The 15,401-nt window shown below is 29.6% G+C and overlaps 1 protein-coding gene across 1 annotated transcript; it reads right to left on the reverse strand.

Annotated features, from left to right (window-relative positions):
- Nucleotides 1-782: 782 nt before the first annotated feature.
- LOC111315801 (cytochrome c-like) lies at nucleotides 783-2,380 on the reverse strand. Its single transcript, XM_022917818.2, has 3 exons — nucleotides 2,168-2,380; nucleotides 1,803-1,936; nucleotides 783-1,146 (listed from the first exon to the last, which is right to left on the reverse strand). Exons 1-3 carry the CDS (start codon nucleotides 2,277-2,279, stop codon nucleotides 1,051-1,053), a joined length of 342 nt encoding a protein of 113 aa, XP_022773553.1. The 5' UTR covers nucleotides 2,280-2,380; the 3' UTR covers nucleotides 783-1,050.
- Nucleotides 2,381-15,401: the final 13,021 nt, after the last annotated feature.

Below are 15,401 nucleotides of genomic sequence, written 5' to 3' on the forward strand. Positions count from 1 at the left end.
CTTATTCTGTATATAATTTGTGAACGATAACTTGTTTAAAATGGCCGAAACTCAATACTACCATGGGTAACTGCTCAAGATCCTGAGATGTTTGAATCATAAAGACATAAACAAACTGAATAAAAATGGATATTTCAATCTAATTGCAGCCTTTTAATCCAGTCCAAGCAAAGTCTTTTGACTCAAAACTCAAACCCAAAGTAAGAGAATAATGGCTCCAGAAGCCAAAGGAACATAAGAGGAGACAGCTTTATCACCTTTTCCTCCAGTAATTTAGGGGCCAATAAAAATGGAAATGATGGACAAGCTTACGAGCATATGGTAGAACACATAAAATCTACCACTTTGTTTTTGCCGCTAACTGTAAGAAAGAAGAAGAGTGTGATTCGTTCCCTAAGCAACTGCAACACGTAGTTAAAAACTGGTATAATGCGAAAAGATTAAAAGAAGACCAAGGTAAGCATAGCAATTCATTGAGAAAAAACAAACTAGTACCCAAGCGACTAATAGCACAATTAGCATCTTCTTACATATTCTCACAGCAATTCCTTCCATACAAACCCTCCTCCCCCCTCTTAAAAAAAAAAGAAGAGTTATTCCTTCCATTCTTCCATGAATATGGGAAACCCTGTTTGACAATGAACAACACAACTCAACACCAACCAAAATTGCACCCAAACACAGACAAGCACGCACACACATGACAACCCCACATAAACCACCTAGTATATACCACTAAATTTAAATATTCCACCAAATAAAACACAGAATGAGAAGCCGTGTTCTGGTTTAAAGTCTGAAAAAAATTATCATTTGCATACCGGTAATTCACCAGATATTCATGAAGTATAATGACAATCTAATTGAACAAACCTTACACTGCCGGCAATGGCAACCTCTTCTCAAAGAAACAATTACCAAGAATGCTCATTGTAAAAGAGCAAGGCTTGGCTGACCTAGAAGGTCTAATTTATTACATCCTTGTGTGAGAAACAATCTCCAAATTGACTACAAGATGGAATAGATAAACCAAAAGTGTTTGAAGCCCATTCAGGGTGCCGTAGATTCCTTCAAATATGCGATGAGGTCAGCACGTTCCTGTGGCTTCTTCAATCCAGGGAAAACCATTTTTGTTCCAGGAATGTACTGCACAAAAATTTTATCCAGGTGAGCAATACTTTTAGCAAGAATGAACAAGGACAAATTATAACAGCAGAAAAGGTAATAATAACTGCAGCCAAATCTGAAACCACAAAAACAAAATTTTTATTTGTCAACAAACAGGCACGACAAAATGAGTTGAATACCTTTGAATCTAACATTAAAATACAGTCTCTAAAGAAAGCACAAATTATAGAATTCAGAAAAGGTAGTATTTGTTAATGAGTAACAACACCAGTGAATGACAGCACACAATTTCCGACATGTCCTCACAGTTCAAACTATGCTATTGTTACACTCAACCCACCTTCCAACCATAAAAAAACAGGGGAAAACCCAGTTACCAAAGATTAAGCTTCGGTTGTCAATACCAGGATGCATACAACAAATCACATTCCAAACAATAAACACGAAGGGCATTGGCAATAATAAATTAGTATTTACATACCCACATAGATTGACAAGCAAAGAAGTATCAGAAAACATATTGTTAGCGACAAAACTGAGGAAAGATATATGATATTGGGATGTAATATTACAAAATAAAGAAAAAACAAAGGATTTTAAAGTAAAGATATATGATATTGGGATGCAGTATTACAAAATAAACAAAAAAAAAAAGGATTTTTAAGTTTAAGTACCTTCTTGGGATTGAGCAGGTAATCATACAAAGTTTTCTCCTCCCAAATTACAGCCATGTTCTTGTTAGCAGCGGAGTATGAGTAGCCTGGAGTTGTACCCGATTGCCTTCCAAACAGACCGTTTAGATTGGGTCCTGACAAACAAAACAAACCAAAAACATCCCATCCATCATATTCCACACAAAATCTCAAACATCGAATAAAAATAAAACACTTCAAGTCAAGTTATTTGGATTAGATCTATGAGAGTTGGGATCCTTCCAAATTATCAATTATATGAATAGATTAGATATAAAAGAATTGGAATCCTTAGAAATAATAAAGCATCTAAAATTAAACAAAAGAAAAGAAAAGAGGAAGGGTACCTTGCTTGTGACCGGCACCTTTGTCGACGGTGTGGCACTGGGCACACTTGGTCTTAAAAATCTTCTCTCCAGCCTTTGCGTCACCAGGAGGTGCTTGCTCAAAGGACGCCATGCTCGCTTAGTGTTTTTTTTTTTTTTTTTTGGTTCAAGAAAGAAAAATTGAGAAAGAAACAATAGAGAGAGAAATGAAAGAGCAGGAAGGGTAAAAGAGGAAAGAGCATTTTGAGAGCTTTCTGCGAATATTCCAAATAAAAAGGCAAGGAAGGAGCGTGTCATGGCCGAGGCAGAGCCACACGTCAACGAACCTCTGATTCACGTGGGGCATTACTATTAGCGGTTCATTTAAAGCATACCCAAGCGGGCAGCCAGGCCAACTTAATCATATGATTTTATCTTTACTATGCTAACGCCTGCAAGTTGAATTACCATTTGTTTCACAAAACACACTTACAAAGCCCATTAGTAATCCTTTTCTTAGCTTTCATTTCATACATACATTTTTTTTTCTTTCAAATCTCTAACATAATATAAAAATTAATAAGTTACTGTTTATTTTGGAAGATTATATGATTGACGCGTATCAATAAAAGGATAAAAATTAAATAAATCAACCTAAAAAATTGGTTTTGTTAGGGCAATCCAACATATCTTTAATACGATATATTAATTTTTTTTATTTATAGGCTATATTTGATTTAAAAAAATATTTTTTTTATGAATTAAAAAAAAAGATAAAGGTTAAAAATATTCTAAGAAAGCATTTAATTCATGAAATTTTAAATTTTGAGAGAAAAAGTGATTTCCTAAGAATTGTAAATTTTTTGGTAAAGGGTAATTCTTCCTATCATAAGAAAATTAGATTTCTATATTTGATTCACGAAATATCATATTACGTAATAAATATTTTTTACTATAATATCTTTCATTACATGTAAATAATATGTAACAAACATTTAAATTGTTAATTGATGTTATTAAAATTAAACCTGTGACAACAAAAATAAAAAAAAGTTTTCATTTTTATTATATTTAAAATAAGGTTGTATATTATGAATAAAAAATATATATAATGAAGTTCAAAGACAACATTTATTTAAATATAGATGCAGTCTTTGAGAAAAAAAAAATCATTGAACCAACCACTACATTTCTGTTATATAAACATAGTGTTCGTAACAAACACTATGTTTTTATGACAATAAACACACCAACCATTACATTTTTGTTATATAAACATAGTGTTAGTAATAAACATTATGTTTCTATGACAATAAACACAATATTTAATCACAACCAACTACTATGTTTTGGTTTATAAAAAAGCATATAAGCACTAAGTTTCTATTTCATAAACGTAGTCTTTTGATCAATGACGATGTTTATGGGGGAGAAAATGTAGTCTTTGACAACTAAACAGGTAAGACATTTTGACACATACAAATGTAGTCTATGTACAAGATGACATTTTTGTCATTAAAAATGTAGTGTTTGACATGTGAAAAAAATTAAAAAAAATTGATTTTATAGGCACTATATTTATGAAATGATAAACATTGTGTTTAAGGTTTCTTTATAAACCTTTTCTTCTCTAAATTAGATTGCTAGTCTCTTGCATCTCTCGATATTTTTAAGCCCTAAACCCTACTTCATGGAATCATAGTCATTGCCACTGTCGTTATAACATTCATTGCTGCTATTTTCCCTATCATTGCCATCATTTCTGTCACTGTCGTTTTAGGTAATCCAAACTGATTCTCGGTTCCACTTGAATTTATCTGATTATTTTATACTAAATCATTTTAAATTATTATTATTATTATTATTATTATTATTTTACTGATTAATCTTAAAAAAAGTCAAAAATTGTTTCAACTCTAGCAGTTGAAATTAAGCTACCAAAAAGTTTTTTTTTACCCCGTAAAGTTTATGTGCATTCAATGCACTGAAAGTCCCTCTGCATTGCCTAATTTTTTCAACACCAAATCCAGCAACCAAAGTCACCAGTGTCAGCCCCAAATGTCTTTCACAATCCCTTAAAACATGGGATTTGAATGCTTATAAAAGCTTTATAAATTGAGCTTGCAATTCATAAAAAAAGGAGAAAAATAGAACCTTAGCCTCGACACAGTCGTGCACCAGCCCAAATACACATAATGCTCTTACTCCACCCAGTATCAACTAGCACCAACACAATCCCTTATCCTTAGCACTAATCAACACTAGTCCTAAACACACCCCTCATTCATAGTCCTTGCCTTGGACACTTCACCCAGCACCCGTACCAACCCCCAACAACACTAAACTAGCCTTGCACAAGTAACCCAGCACCACCAACAACATTAACCCACCTAAAACCCATTATACCAAAATAAAAAAAATCTAAAAAAAAAAAACACACACACACATAAGTGCTAAAAAAGAACATGAAAAGCCATCACATCCTTATAGGAGGAACCATTAATAAATTTTTTTTTGCAGAAACAAAAATTTTAACTAAGAGTAAAAGTTTCGATTAAGGGGTTTAGAATTTAAGAAAAAAACCTAGTTTGAAAAAAGTGTTTGGGAGACAAAAAAGAGCAATCTTGGATTTTCTTAGAAAATTTTTAAAATTTTTTGGGTAGTTAGAATCTAGAAAATTTTGAAATTTTTAGCCACCAAAAACTAGAAATTTGGTCAGTTTCTGGGAAACTGTTAAAATTTTCAACACTAATTGAAGATCCTAGCCATGACAGGGCAGCAATTGACTAGAATCTAGAAAATAATGATGGCCAATGAAAGGAAAAAACTTTTTTAGAAAGAGAAGCTCTAGAGTTTAGAGAAAGAGAGGATAAAGGAAAATTAAAAAAAAATTTATTTTGGCCTTTTATAGGCTACCAAAACGATGCTATTTTGAGGCATTTGACCCGTGCTAGATCCATGCTAGAATTTGAGCATGGACTTGCGCCGGACCTAACCTGTTTGGTAAGTTTTGCCTTTTCTTTTTCTTTTAATTTTCTATTTTGGTTTTTGATTTTACTTATTTTGTGTTGATTTTTTATTGTATTATCGTTATTAGTATTATTGTTTTATGTTATTATTAGTATTCATTCTTTTAGAAATAAGTAAAAAAATAAAAATAGAATTAAAATAAAATGTAGGCTTGGTAAAATTTAAGAATGCATAAATCTTTAAAAAATAATTATTAAGGAAAATTGAAATTTGTTACAAGCAAAATGTTGATTAAATTTCACCAAAGTTTTGGAATAATTTAAGAAATAAAATTTGCAAAAAATAAAAAAAAACTAATGAATTGTTTAAGTTAATTGTTTAAATTTAATTTTTAAAGAAAACTGAAAGAGTTTGGCTTTCTCTAATTATTGGAAGTAAAAATATTTTTTAGATTTCACCAAAGAATTGTGATAATCTAAAAATTATATTTACTAGAATAAAGATTTATTTAAATAATAAATAATAAAATGTCTTTTTAGATGAATATCTTAATTATTACCAAAAAATTTATATTTTTGATTTCACCAAAAAGTTGGGATAATAAAAAAATTAAAATTTATTATCACTAAATAAGGAATTATTTAAATAATAAGAAAAATTATGAAAATAGTAAATAAAAATAATGAATAAAAACAAAATGTTTAATTAAATCTCTTGAGTAAGAGTTTTAAGAAAAATTGGCAGAGTCTTATTTTTCTTAATTGTTACTAGGAGAAATGATTTTTAAGAATTTCACTAAAGAGTCGGGAAAATATTAAAAATCAGTTACAAAAATAATTTTTGGATTTTACCAAAGAGTTGGGATAATCCTAAAATCAGTTTTAATAAATAAATAAATAAATAAAACATCTTATGAAAAAAGTTCAAAAATTTTATGAATGGTCAATTTTCTTAAAAATTTTCTGAATGAAGAAATTTTCTATAGATTCCGCCAAAACATTGGAGAATTTATAGAATGTGAAAATAATAATAATTCACAATAAATTTTTTTTAAAAATAAATTTTAGGAATTAATTTTAAAATAAATAAGATTATATCATCAAAATTAAAGAATAACACATACTTAATTGGTACTGTTCTTCGAATGTTATGGTACTCATAATTGTACTCCTAGACCCAACCCTGATTTCATAAACCAAAACATCTTTTAGTAAATCTTAATTAATTTTGATATTTTTATTAAAAAATGATATTTTGGGTGACCAATTACACCCTTACAAAAAAATATTAGTGGCAACTTTGAAACTTTTCATCAAGTCTAGCAATTGAGTCATTCGAATAAAAGATCCTTATGATAAATGTTTATTGCTTATGGAATGTAATTACACTACCTTGTTTAAATGTATTAATTTATTCATTACAAGAATACTTTGACGTACCAGTTGAATATAAGAAGGTTGTATTTCGATCTGAGCCGAAATTCAAAGACTTTAAAGGTAAGTTTACTCATAAATATAAATTACTTAGTGCTGATAATTTTGAACTTTTGACTCACCCCTCAGCCACATATTTAGATGTAATTAGTGATGGAAAGTGGATGAAACTTGTTTCAAGTTGGCTATCAGAGATGAATTCAGTGTATGCATAACAATATTTTTTTTATAGAAAATTATCGAAGGTGGATGTTTGTTTCATATGTTATTAAAATTATTTGTTTCATGTGTTTTTGAAATTGTTTGTTGCAAAACATAAAAGAATCCCAACAAAAAAAATGAAGGCCTAAAAAAGTATAACCATCAAGCATCAAGAAAAGGGTATGCAAATGTGAAGCTTGAATTTGTAAGTTTTTTTTTTTTTATTATTATGTATTGTACACTTAGTTTTAAGAATTTGAAATTCATTTACATTAAAATTGCAAACTTATATTTCCATATGGTTTTAGGAAACATCCGGATCAAGTATTAAAATATCAAGATGAGGTGTTTCAAAAAAAGCACATGCATAAAAAACTAGAGATATACTGATGAAGAGCTAAAGAAATGGCTAAGAAGATGGTAAGTTTATATATATCTCGTTTGCTACTTCCACATTTATGCATGTTAACAAATCATATTTAGTTACATAAGCATTTTGTGTTTTAGGATTGTAGACATCTAATTTTGTTTTTGTAGATTTCAACCAGTTGTAAGACTTTTAAAATTCAATCCAGTTTAAATATAACATTTCTTTAATTATGACAAGTTTTTAAAATCAAATTTAGGACCTAGGGTTAAAGTTAGTCGTACAAAGTCAAACATGATCAAAATTGGTCAAAATCAATTAAACTTGATGGAACTTGGGTTAATCTTTTAAAATCCATAACCAAATGGGATTAACAAGGCATAGACTTGAAATTAGTGGTTTTAATGCAATAAAAGCCTTGATTGCACTTTGGGAAGAGTAAAATTACCAAAACACCCTTTATGAGTAATTTTTCTAATTTGACTTTCTTAGAGTTAGATTTTTGTGAAAACTTCTAGATTATATTGTTATAATATTTCATGATTTATGATATATTTAAAACCTTAATTGCATCTTAGGAGGTGTGAAATTATCAAAATACCTTTAAGGGCATTTCATAATTTGATATTTTCGAAGTTGGTTTATCATGAAATGCTTTAGATCAAGGTTATATATTATTTCATAATTTTTAATGCATTAAAACCTTTGATCACACATTGGAAGGTTTGAATTTACTAAAATGCCATTGAGAGATATTTTTATAATTTGACCTTTTTTAGGTTGGCTTTTTGCAAAACATTCCAGATCATGGTTTTATATTGTTTGATGATTTTGGTGCATTGAAAACCTTAATTGTACCTCAGAATGAAGTGAAATTACTAAAATGCCTTTTAGGGGTAATTTTGTAATTTGACCTTTCTAAGGTTGGTTTTTCACAAAAATATATAGATCATAATTTCATATTATTTTAGGATTTTTGGTGCTTTAAAATCATAACAATAAAAAAAAAAGAGATCATGGTTCTCTAAGAAAATTGCATAAAAGGTAAAAATTTTCTAATAAAGGGTAAAATGATCTTTTCACATGGTTTCAGTATTAAAAATGAAATATTTGGCCATGAACATTTTGAGTTGTGGGATGATCTTAAAGGGCTAAATCTAATGGTGAAAGGTGATTCTTTGCAAAATAAAAAAAAAATGATGGCCGTTAGATGAGAAATGCATCTAAGGGCTTGCATGCACTTTGCACGGGATATTTATTCATCATTTAAGGCTGAAGAAGGGAAGATGAGGTAGATGGGTATTGGATGTGAAAGGAGTAAAAAGAAAAGAAAAAAAAATAGAGAAAAATTGGAAAGGCTTTTAAAGGTATAATCTCTATTAGTTTTCTTTATTGCATTTCATATCATTTCATACCATTTTTCATCAAATTTTATAGTGTTTTTCTTTAAATTTTTCTATTTTCATAAGAAAATCCATAGTTGTTCATTTTTAAATCCTAGCTTAATTCAAGTTTTCATCAAACTAAACAATAGTTTGGTTTGAAACAAAAGGAATCAAGCAAAAAAAAAAAAAATCACCATTATTACAAAGCCATTGGAGGTTTGGCCAAGCATTGCTCCACCATGGCCAAACTTCATCTAGGTCTTCCTTAGTTGTTTTCGTTACTTCAAATAATGGTTATGAATGATTGAAGTGTTATTCTATATATTTAATCTAAGTTAGTAGTTTGTTTTGGTAAGTTGTAAGTAGTGTTTGACTAGTGTTTGTGCCCTCATGGTTTCCTCATTAATTAGTTTATAACATGTTTGATACAGTTCCATTCATGATATAAGTGCTTTTATGTTATAATTCAATTAATATTTGATGTATGATTTAACTAAATATGATGTTTGGAAGAATTATGGAAACCATGAGAGCATTTGACCAAGCTCCCCATGCTTTGGCCAAACCTCCCTTCCTTGAATGGTGGCTAAATATTGTTTATTTCTTGCTTGTTTGCATGTTTCATTGTTTTGTTCTTCAAGTTTTCTATGTTTGATTAAATTTCCAATGAATACAAAATTGTTAGATTAGTAGACTTTTTGGTGAGTTTATGTTGTTTATATGTGTTTTAATTCCAAAAAAAAACAAAAGGTAGAACATGTCGTTAAAAATTTCTAAAATTCTCGATGTTTGTTTTATTTTTGCCGTATTTTTTCATTCATGTTTAGTTTGTAATATATTTGTAACTATGCCTAAGTTTGTAATATGTTTGATTTTATACATGATCCGTGCATTAAAGCTTGCATTTTTATTAATGCTATTTTGGTAATTTTTGTCACATTACTCTCATACATCAAAGTTTGCATTTTTGTCAATAGCATTTTTGTAATTTTGTTACGCACATCCATGTTTACATTTTTATTAATGGTATTTCAGTAATTTTATTACATGCATCCTTAAGCCCAAAACCTAAACCCTAAACCAAAGTCCTAAACCTTAAACCCTAACCCAAACCCTAAACCTAAACCTTAAACCTAAAACCCAAAACCCAAAACCTAAACCCTAACCCAAGACCTAAACCTTAATCCAAAACCCTAAACATAAAGCCCTAAAACTTAGACCTTAAACTAAAACCATAACCCTAGACCCTAGACCCTAAACTAAAACCCTAACTCTAAACTTAAAACTGACACCCTAAATTTTAGACACCTAATTTTGTCCAAGCAAAATCTAGCCATTCGTTGATTGCACCTAAAAATATAGTATTTTTACATGTGAAAATGGCTGCAAAAATTTAAAATTTTGTTAATTTTTGGTGCCTTAATGCCTATTTTGTGATTTTTAGGGTTTCAAGTTTATGGATGAAGAAAGCATGCAATCCATGCATGCAAAGGCATATTCAGCCATGCAAGATTAAAGATGGGCCGAGCCTCGTTGATACAATCCCTTCAACCATGCAACAAAAAAAAGTTTTACTTGCAAATAGACTCTTCCTTGTATTCGACTAAAGAGATTTACTTCAAGAGTGATTCATTTACTTAGCCATGCATGCAAAGGCATATTCAGCCATCTAAGATTAAGGGTAGGCTAAACCTCATTGATACAATCCCTTCAACCATGCAACAAAAGAATAGTTTTCCTTCCAAATAGACTCTCTCTTGTATTAAGCCAAAAAGATTTACTTTAAGAATGATTCTTTTACTTAGCCATGAAGGTGCATAATGACTCTACATGCATTTAGCTAGCTCACTTCCAAAAGGAGATTAAGAACACATGTGACATTTAAAGAATTTCAAGCCATCATAGACTCTTGTATGATCAGTCAAAGGTGTTTTCATCCAAGAAAAACTCTATCCATTCAGCCGTGAAAAAATGAAGTTTAGTTTGCAAGCTCAATAACTCTACAATCCTTATCCTATTCGGCCAAGATCCTATTAAAGAAAGACTTTATTCAATTTTCACCAATATAGAGACTAGATACATTTAGCCAAGGAAAGTTTCAAAGGGATCATGACATTTTGGCTTAATTTTGAAGAGTTTTGCTTGGAGAATGACTTTATCTCTTCAAGAGTTGGATGAAATTCAAATCTTTGCTTTTAAAAATCATCTTAGCCAAGTCCAGGAGAAGGTTTATCCAAAATTTCATCACACATTGATCAAAAGCCAAGATTACATCCTAGACACCCTATTCAGCCAAGCACTCTCAAGAAAAAAGAGTCTTATTTGCCTATGTCTCATAAGAAGATGAAGATGAGCTTTATCACTAAGTATTTGAATTTAAATTAAAGTTTTGCAATTCTATCCCCTTTGGTCGAATCTTTCACTTTAAATAGGGAGGTCATTCACCCTATTCCATCATCCTATTCCTCACTTTTCTTCTCCTTTTTAGTTCTTAGTTCTTTTGTTTTTTTCTTTCTTTAGTTTAGCTATTGGCTTATGTGACAAATTTGCCAATAACAAAACTTTGTTCTTTAAAGTTCTTTAATTTCAACCAAAAAAGCATTTTTCCAAGATCTTTTTTTTTCATTGTTTTAGTTTTAAATCTTGTTTTTACATTCTCATTTTTTGGCAAAACATTTTCTTTATTTTACAAATTTGATTTCCATTTTCTTTGACTTTTTACTAGTTTCAGCCATTAGTCTTTTGGATGATCTACAAGTTTTCTTTTAATGCAATCTTTGTTTCAAGACCTTTATAAGCATTTGGCAATCACTCTCTCTTGTTTCTAAGTTTTCAATTCTTATTATTTTAGATCTAGTTTGTGGCTATATTCTTTTACTTCCCAAGTTACAATTGGTGAAGTCAAGATTCAAGCCTGCACTACTTTTCAATCTTTTTTTTACTTTATTTTGCAATTAACCCCTAATCTTTCATTTGTTTAGATATAGGATTCTAAGATCTCACAATTGGTATTTGAAAAACCACCCAATATTACAATCTATAATCTCTTGGGAGACGATATTGGAATACTTCCATTATTATTACTTGATCAAGTACTTGTAGGTTATACAAAAAATAGCAATTATTCATGAAGCTTTTAAAACCTGACCAAAACCAAATCTAAAATTTCTTTAATTTTGATAAGTTTTTAAAATTAAAATTGGGACCAAATAACCTAAATGTCCCAAGATCAAACATGGTCAAACCTGGTAATAAAAAGTTAAACTTGGTCAAAACTATTCAAACCTATTTGAATTCAAGTTAATTTTTAAAATTCATAACCATTTAGAATCAATATGGCTTGGAATTGAAATTCATGATTCTAAGGCATTAAAAAACTTGACTACACTTTGGGAAGGCTAAAATCACCAAAATGCCCTTAAAGGTATTTTTGTAATTTGACCTTCTTGAAGTTAGATTTTTGTGAAAACTTTCAAATCATAATTAAATAGTCTTTAATGATTTTTGGTGCATTAAAAACCTTGATCATACTTTGGGAGGTGTGTAATTATCAATACACTCTTAAGGATATTATCATAAATTGACCTTTCAGAGGTTAAAATTTCTTGAAAAGCCCAAGATCATTATTTAGTATTATTTGATAATTTTTGGAATATTGAAAACCTTGATCATACCACAAAAGGTGTAAAATTACTAAAATACCTTTTATGGGTATTTTTGTAAAGGGTATTTTAGTAATTTGACCTTCTTGAGGTCTATTTTTCATGAAATGTTTCAAACCATGCTTTTAAATTATTTGATTTTTTTGCTGCATTAAAATCCTTGGTAGTACCTCAAGAGGTGTGAACTTATTAAAATACCCCTTATAGGTAATTTCATAATTTAACCTTCCCAAGGTCATATTTTTATGAAATTTTTTAGATATAAATTTCATATTATTTCATGATTTTGGTGCTTTAAAATCACATAAATAAAGAGGGGAGCATTGGTTCCAAGAAAATGGCTTAGAAATAAAAAACTTTCTAATGGGGGTAAAATGGTCTTTTCATTTAGTTCCAACAATATTAAAAATCTAATCTTTGGCAATAAGCATTCTCAACCATAGGATGATCTTGAGGGGTTGGATCTAAGAGTGAGAGGTGGCTCCTCCTTGCAATAAAAAGAAAGGAGAATTTTTAACCATTAGATGAACTTTTAATCTAAGGGCTTGCATTCATTAAGAGAGAGATATTTTCTCTTCATGAGGGCTGAGGGAATTTAGGGTTTTGCAAAAGAAAGAGGGAGCTAGAAATGAAAAAAAATAGGGGAGAAAATAAAAAAAGGAAAAATTTAGAGAGCTTTCTTGGAAGTATAATTTCTAGTTTCTTTTCTTACATTTTATGGCATTTTCATATCATTTTTCATATTGTTTTCCTTTTTTTTTTTTTTTCTTAAAAATGTTCATTGTTGCTTGAGTTCTTAATTTCAAATTGACCTAAAAACTTAATCAACTAATCCATAGCTTGCTTTGAGATAAGAGATTAAAAGAAAACAAAAACAAATTCACTATTAAAGCCATTTAGAGGTTCTGCTAAGCATGGATCCACCATGGCCAGACCTTTTTTTGGTTCCTTTTGATGATCTTCTTACTTTTAAATAATGTTTATGGTGATTAGATTGTTAGTTTATTTGTTAATTGCAAGAATTTTGGTTAGTTGTGATGTTTGCTTGGTGTTTAGTTAATGTTCTTGTTTTTATAGCTTCATCATTATTTTAGTTGGTTACATGTTCGATAAAATTCCTCTTGTGATTAAAATGCCTTTATATGATGAATATTTTGAAGCTTAATACATGTTTGAGTTGAATGGAATGAAAGCATGGTTGTGGGAGGCATTAAGGAGGTTTGACCAAGCTATTCCCATGCTTGGCCAAAACCTCTAAGCTTGTTAATGGCTAGATGTTGTTTGGTCCATCCTTGATTGGTTGTGTTCTTGCTTTGTTCTTGGAGTTTTAAATATGTTTGATTAATATTTCCCATGAATAAATGTTAGTTTTATAAGCTTTTTGGTGCTTTTTATGTTTATTTGCATGAATTCCGAAGGAAAAAAATGGTGGATCTTGTCTTGAAAGTTCTAAAAATTTTAGTGTTTAATCCATTTACATCATGTTTTCACATGCACATTTTGTTTGTATTATAGTTTTTAAATGCCTAGATTTGTAATTAGTTTGTTCCTTAGTTATGCATTTTTTATGCATTAATATTTACATTTTCACCAATGGCAACTTCATTTTTAGTCACATGCATCAATATTTACACTTTTACCAATAGAATTTTGGTTATTTGTTTTTATCACATGCATTTCCCATGAAATCCAAAATTCCAAACCTCAAATTTCAAACCCTAAATTCTAAACCCTAAACTACCCATGTAACCCTAAATCACCCATGAAACCCTAAACCACTCATGAAACCCTAAACCAAACCCCAAAACCCTACCTAGACCCCAAACATAAACCAATCCAAACCCTAAACCAAACCTAAGACCTTAACCTAGACCCTAAACCAACCTTAAGCCCTAAAACCAACCCTTAACCATTCATGCATTTACATCACATTTTATTTTGTTACATGCATTCATAAATTGTCAACTATTTATGCTTTGACATTCATATTCAATCATTTTGCATTCATATTATTATTATGTTCATCCATACATGCATTTTTTTTATAAATAAAGTTTTTTGAATGAAAAATATTTTTAAATAAGGTAATATCTTAAGTAAAAAATAGCCTTTGAGATCTAGCCTGATTATAGGGAACTCTCGATGGTTATCATTTAGGCTAGGTATTATTTGAGTTTTGTGGGACAAATTGAAAATCCCTATGTAAGAAATATTTTTGAAGTTCTGCCTAAGTATAGGAAAGTGGAAAAGATATATTGATACTTAGGAAATTTTTGTTTTGATCCAAAAATAAATTGTTTTATTTTCAAAAAAATTAAAAATGTTTTCCCTTTAAGAAAAAGAAGATATGATTTTAGAATAAAAAGAAAAGAGGAATTAATCTTAAACATTAGAATATGACTATTTTTACCAAAGTTTAAGAATAACATGTAATTAATTAGTACCATCTTTGAGAGGCATTATTGAGGGTGCTAATCTTTCCCCACATGTAATCAACTCCTAGACCCAAATTTGATTTTGGAAACCACAAATTGTTCTTTTATAAAACTTTAAACCCATTTTTAAATGTTTTAGTAAAAGAACAAAATTTTTGAGTGGCCAATCACACTATAAAAAAGATTGGTGATGACTCATTGTTTTGTTTTTATTGAAAAGGCTTTTTTAAGCCCTTCGACACTCGAGTTCTTCCTTAGTCCTTAAATGTTACGATAGCTTGAAAACTCCACTAGAGACATATTGATTGCGAAAACTCTGCAAGCACACAGGTTGTTCAAGTAATAATGAGACTATAAAAGTCTAGATGTTTATCCCACGAGAATTGATTAAACACATTCCTGACTAAGTACCTATTATCTCCATACCCTTCTAAAGTTGGTTCAATAAAAAAAATAAGCATGAAAAATCAACTAAAGAAAATTAACAAGTAAGAAAAAACTAATATGCAAAAATTAAAATTCTACTAAAAAAAATCATGTAATAAACTAAAACCAAATAAAAATAAAAAAAAATTCTAAACATGAAAAACAATGAATAAAATGCAAATGAAAAATTATAACTAATCCTAAAATGAAAAAAAAAAATTGATAACTATAAGAAATAGCATGGTTGAAAGTCAACAAAAATTGCATGTACATGAATGACGTGAGAATATAAAAACCAAAACTGCTAAATCAAGTTTGTAATGTGAAATGCAACTGCTTATGCATGAACAAGAAAGAAAAGCTAACAAGTGTAACAAGCAATCAAAGTTAGACATGC

This window comes from Durio zibethinus, chromosome 20 (assembly GCF_047325235.1).
Source record: "Durio zibethinus cultivar Kanyao isolate XHJ-2024 chromosome 20, ASM4732523v1, whole genome shotgun sequence".
Taxonomy (NCBI): Eukaryota; Viridiplantae; Streptophyta; class Magnoliopsida; order Malvales; family Malvaceae; genus Durio; species Durio zibethinus.